We start from the raw sequence: 17,034 nt of genomic DNA on the forward strand, positions 1-17,034 counted from the left end.
TGAGATTGAGAGTAACCAAAGTGTTGTGCTACTGAGCGCTTATAGATAGGAACATATGGAGAAGCAACTATGACATAATGGACATTTAAACTTTAAATACCAAGAATTTATGAGGACTTACTAGAATGTTCGGTCTGGGCAAGGTTACTCTTTGCTGATCTGAACAGATCTCTAAGATCTTGATCTTGATACACTTGTTCCCGTGGTGGCCGACTACTCTCTTGGGCCTCAGCGGTGTTAAAGGCACAACGGTCTGAGGAAGAGAAAGACATCTTTCCCTGCCTTGGTAAGGCTAGTCTTTCTAGGCAGTGGTCAACACAGTGCCAGGTAGCTGTGTGCCTCAGCAGCAAGGAACCTAAATTGGCAGCTGATTCCCAGCTTAGTTGGAAGGACTGATTCACAGAGGACCAACTGGTAGACAGCACATCACAACTAAACTTGGACTTTATTTCATTTCCTTTTTGCCTGGAACTATAATGTAATTAATTTTTGGTTTGGAGTATGTTATTTCTTTCTCTTTTTTTTTTTTTTTTTAAGATTATTTATTTGAGGGGAGGAGGAAAGCACAAGCAGGGAGAGGGGCTGTCAGAGGGCCCAGGAGAAGCAGGCTCCCCACAGAGTAGAGAGCCCCATGCGGGGCCTCAATCTCAGGATCCTGGGATCAGGACTCAAGCCAAAGGCAGAGGCCTAACCAGGCAGACGCCTAACACTGGGAGCCACCCAGGCACCCCTGGAGTATTTCTTTATTAGCTTATTAAGAGACATTAACCTGTATGCTACAGGCTTGTGAAGTATTAGCTATAAATTAGAATCCCTACAGGGAACCTGTGCTACACAAACTACTGGCAAAGACATATCTCAGTTTCTGGGCATAATTTGCTGGAGCGAAACAAGAGTGAGTTTCAGGAATTAACAAAGGCGGTCACATGGTTATTAAGTCAATTTTGGTTGTTTTAGACATTAAGGAAAATACTCCCCACGCTTTTGGTGTACAGCTCTAGGGCTGACTCTTACCCACACTAACAGGATACAGAACAATTACAACACTCCACGAATTTTTCTCAGGGTACAGTTTTGTGCATCTGGTTTCCGGCCAACCCCGGCTCTCATTAGGCCCTACAGCAGACCACACTACACTCCCTCTCATCATAGAGGACTTAAACCCGAATGGCTGTACGAGGTTATAAAACTTTTTTTCCGATGTTTGACCTGGCCTTCCTCTCTGACCCGCTCGTGAGCCAGGAACCAGAACTTCGTGGACAAAGAAGAACTCAACACCCACCCACCCCCGCCCCCAAAGAACGCGCCCCGCCCTGCAGGTGTCTCTGCGCACGCGCAAGCGCCCTTCCTTTTTCTCTCTCGTTCTGTCTCTCCCCCATCCTCCTCTTTTCGGGTGCCCCGCCCCCTCCCCGCTCCTGCCCCGCCCCTGGCTCTGAGAGACAGCGGACGTCGCCACCGCTTCAGTCTGTGCGCTCTCCGGTCAGCTGCTTCAGGACTTTCTGCACCCGCGTCCGCCCTGCACGACCAGCGTCATGTTTCCGGTCACCTCAAAGAATTTGCCCCAGAGCCTGGTGTTCGTGGTGGGAGTTGGGATGACCAAGGTAAACAGAGCCGCGGAAACCCGCGGGCGGGCTCCCTGTTCGGCTCTCTCCGGCAGAGGCCCGGATATAGGGGAGCCCCGAGGTGACCGGGAGACGGGGCCAGGCGCTGTCCAGTGGTTTGTCCTTCCTACGGGGAGGGGGTCCCGCGCATCCCCCTGCTCAGCCACGGCTTCTTCGATGTTGGCGACTCGGAGGGGTTGTAATTTAGGGCTGTCTTTGAAGTGTGGTCTCGTCTGGGGGTTATTCCTGCGGTCATTTCTTTCCCGTTCCTCCTTCCCTTTTCTCCCTGGGTCAGAGTTGGTGACGGACGCCCCAACAGAGTCCACACTTCCTTTGATTTTGAGTGGAATCCCACGGTATTTGGACCTTTGATGAGGCGACATCCTCCTTGCCATGGAAAGGAAAGCAGGTGGGGACTGTCCCCGCTCTGCACACCCAAGAATACTCTCCTGTAGGATCCCTTTACAGTTAGAAGCGAGGATGAGGAGGAGAAACATTAGTGATGTTAAGTGTCTCTGCACAAGTGGCATGTTTTCTGGATCCTCTGACCTCCTTTCTGTTCCTCATGTGGTACTCTGCTTCGTTCTTAGGAAGCCAGGGTCCTCCGCTCTCATTTCTTGTCATCCTCACCACTCCTACGTTCTGGTAATGCCAAACTGCTGTCAGTTTCACCCCACGCTGTTTTATGCCTCTCCTCTTGTTCTCACTACTTGTGCTTGACTTCTTTGCGTGGTTTTTTTTTTTTTTTTTTTCGTTTTTAAAAGACCAGTTCATCTTCTCCGAGAAGTCTCTTGATCCTCCTGATTTTCCCGCAGAGCCCTGTACTTACCTTTGCTTCATTGCAGATATCCCCCACTTTTGGAAAGTTCAAGTTATACCACTTCACTTTGACAAAAGACCTACGTTAGTATCTATTTTTGTTAACTGAAATTCAGAGAGGATTTTTGCTTTTATAAAAAGGCAAAAAGTGGGGTGCCTGGGTGCTCAGGCCTCTGCCTTCGGCTCTGGTCATGATCTCAGGGTCCTGGGATCGAGCCCCGCATTGGGCTCTCTGCTTCGGGCGGGGAGGGGGGGGATCTGCTTCCTACCCCCTCTCTCTCTGCCTGCCTGTCTGCCTACTTGTGATCTCTCTCTGTCCAATAAATAAATAAAATCTTTAAAAAAAAAAAAAGAAAGAAAGAAAAAAAGAAAAAGGCAAAAAGTGAAAATAACATCCAGCATTTATTCTGCAGGGAGTTGCTGTTAACAGAGGCAGTGAACACCCCAAGCAGCAAGCAGCAAGCAGCAGTCAGAGTGTGACTTGCCCAGCTCCTTCCCTGAAAGTACACTCAGCATCTCAGCATTAAACTGCCATAGCTTTGAACTGTGCTTGTGAGCATCTGTGCTTTATCTTGATTTATTTTGTGCATTCATTATCAAGATGTGGCCTAAGGTATCAGAAAAGCCTAAGGGGTTATATTTTGGGTCCAAGAACACTCAGAACAATTTCCATATTAGTTAATGGCAATTTCTTCTTCACCTTATGCCATTTCAGTTTATGAAAGTTTTCATAGGAACACAATATTTTTTTTTAAAGATTTTATTTATTTAGTGAGAGAGAGCATGAGAGCTGAGAAGATCAGAGGGAGAAGCAGACTCCCCATGGAGCTGGGAGCCCGAAGCTGGACTCGATCCCAGGACTCTGAGATCATGACCTGAGCCGAAGGCAGTCTCTTAACCATCTGAGCCACTCAGGTACCCAGAACACAATATTTTTGACAGCAGGGGAAACCCGTACTTATGTTATATTGAAGTTCTCTGTTTATATGTTCATATTCTTCCTTAGGATGTAAGCTCCTCCCAAGATGAGTACCATGTCCAATTCATTGCTGTATCTGTAACACCTTGAAAATGCCTGGTGCCTGAAAATAAGATCCTAATGAATGTTAGCTGGAAGGTACTAAATGGATACACTTTAGGAAAGAGAGTTTCCAGGGGGAAGTTCTCTTCCTGAGAAAACAGCCTTAAAATTTTTATTATCTTACCAAATGGGGTGAGAGTACGTAATTTGATCAAAACATTTGAGTAGAAAAGTCAGTTAATCATAATAAAGCAGGTACTTGGAGTTCATCCTATTGTTTCATGGGAGGGGGGACTTTTTTTTTTTTTTAAGACTTTATTTATTTATTTGACAGATAGAGATTATGAGTAGGCAGAGAGGCAAGCTCCCTGCTGAGCAGAGAGCCCCATGTGGGGCTTGATGTTGAGCTCGATCCCAGGACCCTGAGATCATGACCTGAGCCGAAGTCAGACGCTTTAACCCACTGAGCCACCCAGGTGCCCCGGGAGGGGGAACTCCTAATAGAGGTGGACAGTAAAAGCTTTTTAAGTATGACATTAATGCAGTCAGATCCTCCATTGGCTGTTGAATATGTGATTATATTGGCTGTGTAGGAAAGCACAGAACTTTATAAAACCCTTTGGGAAGTAATTTGTTTCTTTTTCTAAGTTAGGAGGTGGAGCTGTGGGCAGTATTAGTTACAGTATTGAAGGAAGAGATTGGGACTGTGAAGAACAGCTTTATTAATGTACTTATTGGGCCAGTTCCTTCTAGGTTAGATATTTTGGAACTTGGGGCAGGATTTGATGAGGAGGGAAAAACTTACTAGATAATACTTTAAGCTCTGTTGGTAAATTTGTAATGGTCAGATTCCTGTGTTATGGTTCTTAATTTGAATAGCTGAGTTCCTGATACAACTTGAAGTTCCTTTAATGAGTTTTATTATTAGTGTAGGAAGTAAGTTTTCTTTGGTGGATGTCAACAGGTTTTAATACAACTAAATCACCACTACCATCAGGCTGACAGGCCAAGTCCCTTTGCTTATGCTACCTACCTTCTGATATGCCCTTTGTTCATAGTTTTTTTTTTTTTTTTTAAGATTTTATTTATTTATTTGTCAGAGAGAGAGAGAGAGAGAGAGCAAGCACGGGCAGACAGAATGGCAGGCAGAGGCAGAGGGAGAAGCAGGCTCCCTGATGAGCAAGGAGCCCAATGTGGAACTCCATCCCAGGACGCTGGGATCATGACCTGAGCCGAAGGCAGCTGCTTAACCAACTGAGCCACCCAGGCGTCCCACCCTTTGTTCATAGTTTTATGTTCTACCTATTTCCAAGAACTGATCTGACTTGATCTGTTTCGGTTGCAAAATAACAGCAATACAGAGTGGAGCAGCTTAAAAAGTAAATATTTATTTCTCACAGTTCTGGAGCCTGGGAAGTCTGAGATCAAGAGATTAAGGCACTGGCAGATTCATTGCTTTTTTTTTTTTTAAGATTTTATTTATTTATCTGACACAGAGAGATCACAAGTAGGCAGAGAGGCAGGCAGAGAGAGCGGGAAGCAGGCTCCCTGCTGAGCAGAGTCCAATGTGGGCCTTGATCCCAGGACCCTGAGATCATGACCCGAGCCGAAAGCAGAGGCTCAACCCACTGAGCCAGATTCATTGTCTTTTGAGATCTTGCTTTCTGGTTCATAGACAGCTATGTTCTTGCTGTGTCCTCATATGGCAGAAGGGGTGAGGGAACTTCTGGCATTTCTTTTATAAGCATATTAATACCATTTGTAAAATACCATTTTGATCATTATGACCTCCCAAAGGCCCACCTCAATCATTCAGTCATATTGGGGATTAGATATCAATATATGAATTTTAGGAGGACACATTCAGTCTATAGTGTAGTCCAAGTCCTATATTTTCTTATTTCTATTTCTTCAAATTGCTCTAAGTTATTCTGGTTACCTTTTTCTGAAATTCTGTTTCCCTTGTAGTTAGGACCAAATAATTAAGCACTTAATTTTTCTAATAATTTTATGTGTGATAATTTCATGACCCACAGAAGAAATACATTTTACATGACAACTGCACACACACATACACACAAAATGGAAACAAGTTTGCTAAAGCAACACTTACTTGGGGAAACTCTAGGTCAAACGTTCTAGGTTCTTAAACAGATGCATTGAGAGGAAAAGAAAGTAGTGGAGGAGGACCTGTAGATTAACAAAGAATTAAAAGATCCATAAAATTTTTTTTAAAGATTTTTTTTTTTTATTTGACAGAGAGAGAGATAGAGAGAGCACAAGCAGGGGGAGCAGCAGGCAGAGGGAGAGAGAGAAACAGGCTCCCAGCTGAGCAAGGAGCCTGATGTGGGACTCTGATCCCAGGACCCTGGGATCATGACCTGAGCCAAAGGCAGCCGCTTAACCGACTGAGTCACCCAGGCATCCCAACCCATATAATTTTGATAAACAGGCAAGACTAAACTGTAGTGTCTATAGATACACACTTGGATGATAAAATTATGAAATATTACAGAAAGTGATTACGGTAGGAGTGAAGATAGTAACTACTGTGGGGATGGAGTGAAGATTGCGATTGAGACGCAGTGCTTGGAGGAGTTTCTGCAGTAGAGGCAAAGTTCAGTTTTTTTCGTGTGAGTGGTGATATCAAAGATAAGGAAAGGCACACACTGGATAAAGCATTAGGACAGATTTTAATCAGTATTATATTATTGGGAAAGGGAAAAGTGCAGTGTGAACTCAACTCAATTTTATTTTAAAGATTTTATTTATTTGTTTGATGGATTGAGATCACAGGTAGGCAGAGAGGCAGGCAGAGAGAGAGGGGGAAGCAGGCTCCCTGCTCAGGGAGCCCAATGCATGGCTCAATCCCAGGACCTGAGCCAAAGGCAGAGGCTTAACCCACTGAGCCACCTAGGCGTGACCTCAACTCAATTTCGATTTATGCAGAGGTGACTGAATGTTTTAAAGGGAAATTATAATTATGTATGTATGTGTGTGTCTACTGGGTTTTGTCATAATATATCTTATGGTGGTTTACAGTCAAAATCTTTTGAAAGCCATTTTTTGTTAGCACCTCCACTGACCATCCAACAAGTGTACTTTATCTAATCAGTCACCCAGCTTGGTAGATTTTACTTCCTTTACGTTTTGCTTCTTTTCTTTTTTCTTTTTTCGTTTTCTTTTTTCTTTCTTTCTTTCTCTCTCTCTCTTTTTTAAAAAAGATTTTATTTATTTATTTGAGATAGTGAGAAAGAGAAAACTAGCAGTGGGCAGAGGGAGAGGGAGAAGCAGGCTCCCCAATGAGCAGGGAGCCAGATGTGGGCTGATCCCAGGAGTCTGGGGTCATGACCTAAGCTGAAGGCAGATACCCAACTGACTGAGCCACCCAGGCTCCCCTTCCTTTATGTTTTTAAGTCGGTCTGCTTTTTCCATCCTTTCTGCTGTTTTCTTAGTCAACTCTCACTTGGACTGTTCCAGAATCATTTGGCCTCACTGCCTGCAGCCTTTTCCTTCATTCATTCTCCACATTACATCTAGAATGATCTAAAATGTTGGTGTGAATGCAAGCTGGTGCAGCCACTCTGAAAAACAGTATGGAGGTTCCTCAAAAAGTTGAAAATAGAGCTACCCTATGACCCAGCAATTGTACTACTGAGTATTTACCCTAAAGATACAAATGTAGTGATCTGAAGGGGCATGTGCACCCCAATGCTTATAGCAAAAGTGTCCACAATAGCCAAACTATGGAAAGAGCCTAGATGTCCATCAATAGAATGAATGGATAAAGAAGAAGTGGTATGTATATACACAATGGAACATTATGAAGCCATCAAAAAACCTGAAATCTTGCCATTTGCAATGATGTGGATGAAACTAGAGGGTATTATGCTAAGTGAAATAAGTCAATCGGAGAAAGACAGTTATCATATGATCTCACTGATATGAGAAATCTGAGAAACAAAACAGAAGATCATAGGGGAAGGGAGGGAAAATGAAACAAGATGAAGCCAGAGAGGGAGACAAACATAAGACACTCTTAAACTCAGGAAACAAACTGAGGGTTGCTGGGGCAGGGGTGGCAGAGAGCTATAGGGTGGCTGGGTTAGGGACATTGGGGAGGGTATGTGCTATGGTGAGTGCTGTGACTTGTGTAGGACTGATGAATCACAGGATGCCTGGGTGACTCAGCCAGTTAAGCCACTGCCTTTGGCTCAGGTCATGATCCCAGGGTCCTGGGATCGAGTCCCACATCAGGCTCCTTGCTCAGCGGGGACCCTGCTTCTCTCTCTCTCTCTCTGCCTCTGCCTGCCACTCTGCCTGCTTGTGCTCTCTTTCTCTCTGACAAATAAATAAATAAAATCTTAAAAAAAAAAAGACTGATGAATCACAAACCTGTACTCCTGAAATAAATAATACATTATATGTTAATAAAAAAAGAAAGAAGAAAAAACATAAGCAAAAAGAAAAAAAGATGCAGGTCTTTTCATCCCAATATCTCTCTCTTTTAAAAGATTTTATTTATTTATTTGAGAGAGGGGGGAGAGACAGAGTGCATGAGTGGTGGGAGAAGGGCAGAGGGAGAAGCAGACTCCTCCTTGAGCTGGGAGCCTGATTGGGGGCTCGATCCCAGGACTCTGGGATCATGACCTGAGTGGAAGGCAGATGCTTAGCTGACCAAGCCACCCAGGCACCCCCCAGTCTCTCTCTGTTTCCTTTAAAAAGTAGGTCTTTATTTTTCAAAGCAGTTTTAGGTTTATAGCAAAATTGAACAGAAAATAGAGTTCCCATGTGCTCCCTGCCCCCACGCATGCCCAGCCTCACTCAGTCAGTAATCTGGACCAGAATGGGGCGTTTGTTAAAAATCAGTGAAGCTACACTGACATATCATTATCACTCAAAGTCCATAGTTCACATTAGGGTTCACTCTTGGTGTTGTATATTTTAGGTTTGGACAAATGCATAATGCCATGTATCCACTGTAGTATCATATGGAATAGTTTCACTGCCCTAAAAATCCTCTGTGCTCTGCCTGTTTGTCCCTCCCTTCCCTCAACCCTTGACCCACTGATCTTTTTACTGTCTCCATAGTTTTCCAGAATGTCATATAGTTGGAATCATACAGTAGTATATAGACTTTTCAGATTAGCTTCTTCACTTAGTAACATGAATTTAAAATTCCTCTATGTCTTTTCATGGCTTAACAGCTCATATCTTTTTGGTGCTGAATAATATTCCATTGTTTGTATTACCACAGTTTATTTATTCACCTATTAAAGACATTTTGGTTACTTACAAGTTTTGGCAGTTATTTAAAAATTACTATAGGGGTGCCTGGGTGGCTTAGTCATTGGGCATTTGCCTTCAGCTCAGGTCGTGGTCCCGGGGTCCTGGGATCGAGTCCTGCATTGGGCTCCCTGCTCAGCGGGAGGCCTGCTTCTCCCTCTCCCACCCTTCCTGCTTGTGTTCCCTCTCTTGCTGTCTCTCTGTCAAATAAATAAAATCTTTAAAAAAAATTACTACAAATACCCCTGTGTGGGTTTTTGTGTGGGCATTAGTTTTCAACTCATTTGCATAAATCCCAAGGACACAGTGGCTGGATCATATGTTAAGAGAATGTTTAGTTGTTGTTGTTGTTTTAAGATTTTGTTTACTTATTTAAGAGGGAGAGAGCGCGCAATGGGGTGAGGGTCAGAGGGAGAAGCAGACTCCCCGCTGAGCAGGGAGCCCAACATAGGACTTGATGCCAGGACTCCAGGATCATGACCTGAGCTGAAAGCAGCCGCTTAACAACTGAGCCACCTCGGCGCCTGAGGATACTTAACTTTTTTTTTTTAATTATTTTTTAAAGTTTTTTTTTTTTTTTTTTTTGACAGAGAGAGATCACAAGTAGACAGAGAGGCAGGCAGAGAGAGAGAGAGAGAGAGAGAGAGAGAGAGGGAAGCAGGCTCCCTGCCGAGCAGAGAGCCCGATGCGGGACTTGATCCCAGGACCCTGAGATCATGACCTGAGCCGAAGGCAGCGGCTTAACCCACTGAACCACCCAGGCGCCCATGAGGATACTTAACTTTATAAGGAACTGCCAAGCTGTCTTTCAAAGTGGCTGTACCATTTTGCATTGCCACCAGCAATGAATGAGACTTCCTGTTGCTTCCTGTCCTTTTAAGCATTTGGTATTGTCAGTATTTGGATTTTGACCATTCTAATGGGTGTGTAGAAGTATCTCATTTTTCCCCCCAAGACGCTCTCTCTTTTTTAAAGATTATTTATTTATTTTTTATTTTAGAGAGAGAGAGAGAGAGAGAGAGAAAACAAGTGGTGGAGGCAGAGGAAGAAGCAGGCTCTTCGCTTCAGGGAAAGCAGGGAGACTAAGCAGGGAGTCTGATTCGGGGCTCCATCCTGGGTCTCTGGGATCAGGACCAGAGCTAAAGGCAGATGCTTAATTGACTGAGCCACCCAGGTACCCCCAGTCTCTTTATAAAAAAGAAAAATCCATGGTTTTTAGGATAAAGCCCAGACGTCATAGGAAGGCATATAAAGTCCCTTTTGAGTTGGCTCTAGAACCAGACTAGCTGAAATTTCAGCTTCGTTACTTAATTAGCTACGTGTCCTTGGGCAAATTACTTAATCTCTCTGTACCCTAGTTTTCTTGTTGTAAAGTGATGATAATAATAATAGTACCTACCTTTTAGGATCATTGTGAGAATTAAATAAATTGATACATGAAAAGGGCTTAGTAGTTATCATTTGGTCTTAAGTTACTCTTCTGTCCCTGTCACTTGCTGAATCTTACTTTTACTTCAACTTCTGCAACGTAAAATTGTTTACAGTACCTAGATTGAGCCGTATTCTCTCACTTCTAGGTCTTTGCCCTAGAACTTTTTTTTCTCTTATTTGGCTAACTCCTACTCATTCTTAAAGATTAATTTGAATGTTAGTTTCTCTGGGAAGCCTTTCTAGTCCTCCTTCTGAGGCTAGGTAGTTTTCTCCCCCAAATTATTCAGTACTTAAGGACACTATAGTATAATTGCCCGTTTTCCACTGGACTAGAAGCTCCCCAAGGGCAAGGCCTGTATATAGGTGCTCAGTATGTTTTTGTTTAAATTAATTGGTAAATGAATATTTGAAGTCCTCTGTTGTGAGAAAAATCTAACTATATTTGCTTCTATTTATTTATCTCCTTCTATATTTCTAGTTCTTGAAGCCTGGACTTGAGAATTCAAGAGACTACCCTGACTTGGCAAAAGAAGCAGGTAATAGAGGAAATTTAGATCTTTGAACATTGGAGTTACTGTATCATCTGTCTTGATTGTGGAGCCTTGCAACCATAAAAAGAAGCCTGGGTCAGGGGGGAAGAAGCTATACAGACAATTGCCTAGTGACTCATTAGAAAGGACAAAGGGAAAAGAGCTTGGGCATTCTTAGCTAAGCAGCCAGGGCAAACAGTGGCCTGTAATTTTTATGTACTGTCCAGCTGTTTGCTAGGACACCAAAGGGCTCTGTGGGAGTCTCCCCCTCTCCGCCACAATAATGATATTCTTTCCAATTTTGTCTTTTAGATGTGCAGTGGAGCCACAGAGATGAATAAGGTTCTTGAGGTTAAGGAGCTTTAAGACTTTGGGATTTAATATATTTATAGTTAGATACACAAGACAGAAAATGTTAAGTATCAAAAAGGAGGTGTGAAAAAGTAGTAGCTTAGAGGGAGAAACGGTTACTTCTGAATGGAGAGATCTAAGATGACTTGATGAAGGATTTGTCCTTTGATTTGGACACAGACTATTTAGAGGTCAATCTACTCTGGGAAAACTCTAAACTTAATTTGACCTACCTAAAGCAAATACTCAATGCACTGTTTGATAAAACTCTTTTGTTTTTATAGCCCAGAAGGCTTTAGCTGATGCCCAGATCCCTTATTCAGTAGTGGAACAGGCATGTTGTGGCTACGTTTATGGTATGTAATAAACTATATATTTTGTTTTATATATATTATTTTTTTTAAAGATTTTATTTATTTATTTGACAGACAGAGATCACAAGTAGGCAGAGAGGCAGGCAGAGAGAGAGAGAGGAGGAAGCAGGCTCCCTGTCAAGCAGAGAGCCCGATGAGGGACTTGATCCCAGGACCCTGAGATCATGACCTGAGCCGAAGGCAGAGGCTTAACCCACTGAGCCACCCAGTCGCCCCTAAACTATATATTTTAAAAATGTTTCACCTAATCTAGCTGCAACTTCATAAACAATGCAGAGGCACTTGTGAATTTTAACCCTCCAAACTCAGGATTTAGAGTCTTATTTCTATCATCCCTAGATTTCCCTTATGTGTCAGCCTAGTTTAATATATGTTTTTTGCCATTGTTTATTGCCAGAACAGGAGATAAATTACAAAGCATTGCTTATCTTTGAAGAAGAAAAAATTACCCATCGTTCTACCATTAAAGATAATTACTATTCAGAAGATAAATTTTTGTTCTTTGTTACCTTAAAATTTATATTTGTTGACTTTTTTGTATCCAATACACTTTTTTAAAAGATTTTACTTATTGTTTGACACAGAGAGAGAGAGAGAGAGAGAGAGAGAGACCACACACGCTCGTGTGCACAAGCAGGGGGAGCAGGAGATGGAGAAGCAGGCTCCCCACTGAGCCTGATGCCAGACTCTGTCCCAGGACCCCAGTATCATGACCTGAGCTGAAGGTAGATGCTCAACCATTGAGCCACCCAGGCACCCCCAATAAATTTTTTTCATTAAACTTTTTCCTAATTAGGAAAAGAGTATATACTAATTGTAAAAAAAGAATAAAAGAATAAAAGAAACAAAAAAACACAAGAAAAAAGTCCCCTCTAATCCCATTGTCCAGTGCAGAAGTAATTACCATTAATTTTTTGGTGTTACCTTTCAGCGAATATGAATGCATGTGAGTATGCATGCACATAGAATTTTCTCTTAAAGAAATAAGTAAGATCCTGGGGTGCTTGGCTGGCTCAGTTGGAAGAGTATGAGCCTCTTGATCTTTGGGTTGTGAGTTTGACCCCCATGTTGGGTGTAGAGATTACTTAAAAAAATAAAACTTAAGGGGTGCCTGGGTGGCTCAGTGGGCTAAAAAGCCTCTGCCTTCCGCTCAGGTCATAATCTCAGGGTCCTGGGATCTAGCCCCACATGGGGTTCTCTGCTCAGAGGGGAGCCTGCTTCCTCCTCTCTCTCTGCCCGCCTCTCTGCCTACTTGTGATCTCTGTCTGTCAAATAAATAAATAAATAAGATATTAAAAAAAACTATTAAATGAATAAAACTTAAAAAAAAAACAAACAAAAAAACGAGAACAAGGATCCTAGTGCTTTTTGGTAACCTAGTTTTCTCAATTTAGGATAATCCATGTTCCCTATAAAGTCTTCTCTTATATTATCATTAACATTTTTTAAATTAAAATTTTTTTTCTGGAATAGATTAAATATTTACATGGTACAAAAATACCAAAGGTGAATGATTATGTGATGGAGAGTTTCACTCTTATTCCTGTCTCCCTGTCTCATGGTTCCCTTCCCTTAGACAGTCAATTTCACTAATTTCTAGTGTATCTTTGCAGAGGTTATTTGTACATAAGTATGTGTGACTGTGTAAGTTCCCTTTCCCCCTTTCTTTTGTTATACACCTGGTAACATAATAAACACACTATTTTGTATCTTGATTTTTTTTTTCTTTACTTAGTAGTTCTTGGCTACTGTTCCAAATTATATCATAAAGAGCTTCTTTGGTCTTTTTTTTTTAATGATAAAATTCCATTGAATAGATACATAATCTACTGTTTATCATAAAAGTCTGTAGTAGGCATTACTATAGATGAATCTTCACGCTTATCTGTGATTTTTTTTTTTTTTGAGATTTTAATATATCAAGAGCATCCTCAAAGGGAAATTTACTAGGTCAAAGAGATGCATAATGTATTTACTGAAAAGAAGGTCCTGAACCTTGCTGTGTTCCCTGAAGACTTCTGGAGAGTCTGTCCCTTTGGATGTTCCCATCCTTTTGCTCCAGCATGTCTGTCTGCCTTGATGCCCCTGTTACTGGGGAAAGGGAGTCAAAGTGTTTTCAGCTTGGATCACTGTTTTTCTGGAACACCCTGCCACACAGGATCTTTTAAACTTTTTGAAGTTGTAGAGCCTTTCTTTCTTTTTTTTTTTTTTTTAATTTTAATTATTTATTTGACAGAGAGAGATCACACATAGGCAGAGGCAGGCAGAGAGAGAGGGGGAAGCAGGCTCCCTGCTGAGCAGAGAGCCGATGCAGGGCTCTATCCCAAGATCCTGGGATCATGCCCTGAGCTGAAGGCAGAGGCTTTAACCCACCGAGCCACCCAGGTGCCCCTGTAGAGCCTTTCTATGAAGAAAAAAAATCATAGCCTTTTAATCCATTGATGTAGTTTTAAAGATTTATATCTGAAGTAAAAATGAAACATGGCTTCCTTTATCATGTGGTCCTAACCAAATTGAATTGTTTGCTACTGCTTGGTCATTTCTCTACTTTCCTACATCTGTGACATGTAAAGAAAGTACACATATACATGTTTTGAGGATTTTTTCCTATTTGGAGTATAAATAATGCTTAATGCAAAAACTGTTTCTGAATAAGATGTCATTGGTTTATTGCTGTGCCTGTATTATATGCACGAAGGCACAATATTGAAGGAAAAAAACCCTGTACTGGGGTGCCATGTTGCATAACAGTTTCATAAATTCCCATGTTGCAGATTTTACAGTTTTGTTTCTTTTTCTCTACAGGTGACTCTACCTGCGGACAGAGGTCTATCTATCACAGTTTGGGACTGACTGGAATTCCTATAATAAATGTCAACAATAACTGTGCTACTGGTTCTACTGCTTTGTTTATAGCCCGGCAGCTGATTCAGGGTGGTGAGGATCGCTTAGTTCTCGAGTGTACTGAAACACATACGGGGTTATTGCCCCTCTCGTTTATCAGTTCTCCACATGACCATCAGAGGGTTTGCTTTGTACTGTATATCTTTTTTTTTTTTAATTTTTTTCAAAGATTTTATTTGTTTACTTGACAGAGAGATTGAGATCACAAGTAGGAAAAGAGGCAGACACAGAGAGAGAGAGGGAGAGAGCGAGAAAGGAGGAAGCAGGCTCTCTGCTGAGCAGAGCCTGATGCGGGGCTCCACCCCAGGACCCCGAGATCGTGACCCGAGCTGAAGGCAGAGGCTTAACCCATTGAGTCACCCAGGCACCCCTGTACTGTATATCTTTTTAAAAAATAACTTTATTGAGATCTCATTTATGCACCATAACATTCACCTTTTGAAACTATACGATTCAGTCTTTTTTAGTAGATTTGCAGATTTTATGAACTGTCACTACTATCTAATTTTATTTTATTGTTACTTTTTAAAAAAGATTTTATTTATTTATTTGTGAGAGAGAGAGAGAGAGAGAGAGTGCACAAGCAGGCAGAGTGGCAGGCAGAAGCAGAGAGAGAGGCAGGCTCCCTCCCGAGCAAGGAGCCCGATGTGGGACTTGATCCCAGGACCCTGGGATCATGACCTAAGCCGAAGGCAGCAGTTTAACTGACTGAGCCACCCAGGTGTCTCTTTTTATTATTATTTTTAAAGATTTTGTTATTTATTTGACAGAGAGAATGAGGGAGCACAAGCAGGTGAAGCAGCAGAGGGGGAGTGAGAAGCAGACTCCCTACTGAGCAGGGAGCCTGATGTGGGGCTCAATCCCAGGACCCTGGGGATCATGACCTGAGCTGAAGGCAGATGCTAAACCTAATGAGCCACCCAGGCGCCCCTCCACTATTGAGTTTTAGAACATTTTTATCACCACATAAAGAAACCTTAAACCTATTAGCAGTCACTCCTCATTTTCCCCTCTCCTAAGCCCATGGTAACTACTAACCTACTTTCTGTCCCTGGATTTACCTATTCTAAACATTAAGTGAATAGAATTATATTATATATGGCCTTTTGTGGCTTCTCTCACTTAACATAATGTTTTCACTGTTCATGTTGTAGCATGTATCACTATTTCTTTCTATTTTATGGTCAAATAATATTCAGTTATATGGATAGATCACATTTTGTTTAAAGAATTATCAACGGACATTGGATTATTTCTACTTTTTTGGCTATTATGAATAATGCTACCATAAATATTTATGTAGATTTTCTGTGGCCATATGTTTTCAGTTCTCTTGAGTATGTAGCATATTATGTATTTCCAAATATTCTGGGGTGGTTTTTTTTTTTAGGCCCTGTATTCTGTTCTCCTGATTGATTGTTGATCATTACTGCTCAGTGTTTTAATTGTTGGAGCTTTATAATGTTTTGTTGTTTGATAATGCTGGTGTCTTCCGCCCTTCTTACTTTGTTATTTTTCTTTCTTTTCCTTCTCCTCCCTTCCCCTCCCCTGCCCTCCTCTCCCCTCCCCTCCCCTCTTTCTTTCAGTGGGCTCCATGCCCAACATGGAGAAGGTGGGGCTTGAACTCACAACCCTGAGATCAAGACCTGAGCTGAGATCAAGAGTCAAGTTCTTTACTGATTGAGCTACTCAGGCACCCCTTTCTTTTCCTTTCTTAAAGAAAAAATTTAGTAATTCCTGTTTTGATGTTCAGTTGACATCATTTTTTAACATCATTTAACATCATTTTTTAGGCATCTCCTTCCTCCAGAAATAATTCTATTAAGATTTTTTTAAATTCTGTTAAGATTTTGATTAGGATCCTTTTAAAAAACTTTTATTTAGTGTTTTAGAATTCAAAATTAGCTGTTTATATTTGTTTTTCACTGTACCATATTTCCATATTACTAAAAACTTTTATTAGCATATTGGGAATCAAAAGAAGAATTCAATACTTTCCTAATTTTTCTTCTTATCTAGGATCATGTAGGGCTAGCTGGGTGGCTCAGTCAGTTAGGCATGTGCCTTCCACTCAGGACTCTGGGATTGAGCCTCACGCCAAGCTGCCTGCTGGATGGGGTGTCTGCTTCTCCCTCTCCTGCTGCCCCTCCACATGGTTTATGCTCTCTCTCTCTCTCTCTCTGTCTCCTTCTCTCAAGTAAATAAATAAAATCTTTAAAAGAGGGGCGCCTGGGTGGCTCAGTGGGTTAGAGCCTCTGCTTTCGGCTCGGGTCATGATCCCAAGGTCCTGGGATCGAGCCCCGCATCAGGTTCTCTGCTCAGCAGGGAGCCTGCTTCCTCCTCTCTCTGCCTGCCTCTCTGCCTACTTGTGATTTCTGTCTCTGTCCAAAAAAATAAATAAATAAATAAAATCTTAAAAAAAAAAATCTTTAAAAGAAATAGAATCATGTAAGAATTTCCCCTAATTTTTCACTTATTAAACATTTTGTAGCATTATAGCATCTTTTTCCATTATATATATATTACTTAAAGTATTTAATGCTATTTTGTTAGGTGTCTGAAAATTTAATTTTTCATAATTATATCTTCTTTCAAGGTATGGCAGATTGTGTCTTGGCTCTTGGTTTTGAGAAGATGGAGAAGGGATCCATTGTAACAAATGTGAGTCTTATATACTATTATTCTGGAGTTTTTATAACACTGTGAGAAAGCTTTGC

At 41.7% G+C, this 17,034-nt stretch overlaps 1 protein-coding gene across 3 annotated transcripts in view; it reads left to right on the forward strand.

Annotated features, from left to right (window-relative positions):
* Positions 1 to 1,448: 1,448 nt before the first annotated feature.
* LOC111143445 (sterol carrier protein 2) overlaps positions 1,449 to 17,034 on the forward strand; it is a 116,939-nt gene continuing 101,353 nt past the window's right edge. For 2 of the 3 annotated variants that reach the window (XM_022497196.1, XM_022497197.1), the window contains exons 1-5: positions 1,449 to 1,601; positions 10,637 to 10,694; positions 11,324 to 11,395; positions 14,219 to 14,350; positions 16,914 to 16,978. In XM_022497196.1, the coding sequence (XP_022352904.1) occupies positions 1,533 to 1,601; positions 10,637 to 10,694; positions 11,324 to 11,395; positions 14,219 to 14,350; positions 16,914 to 16,978 (396 nt within the window). In that variant the 5' untranslated portion in view covers positions 1,449 to 1,532. The remainder of the gene's footprint in view (positions 1,602 to 10,636; positions 10,695 to 11,323; positions 11,396 to 14,218; positions 14,351 to 16,913; positions 16,979 to 17,034) is intronic. The other variant, XM_022497198.1, reaches the window with a different exon arrangement.

The sequence above is a fragment of the Enhydra lutris genome, unplaced genomic scaffold (genome assembly GCF_002288905.1).
Source record: "Enhydra lutris kenyoni isolate GAN:26980312 unplaced genomic scaffold, ASM228890v2 scaffoldscaffold9, whole genome shotgun sequence".
Lineage (NCBI taxonomy): Eukaryota > Metazoa > Chordata > Mammalia > Carnivora > Mustelidae > Enhydra > Enhydra lutris.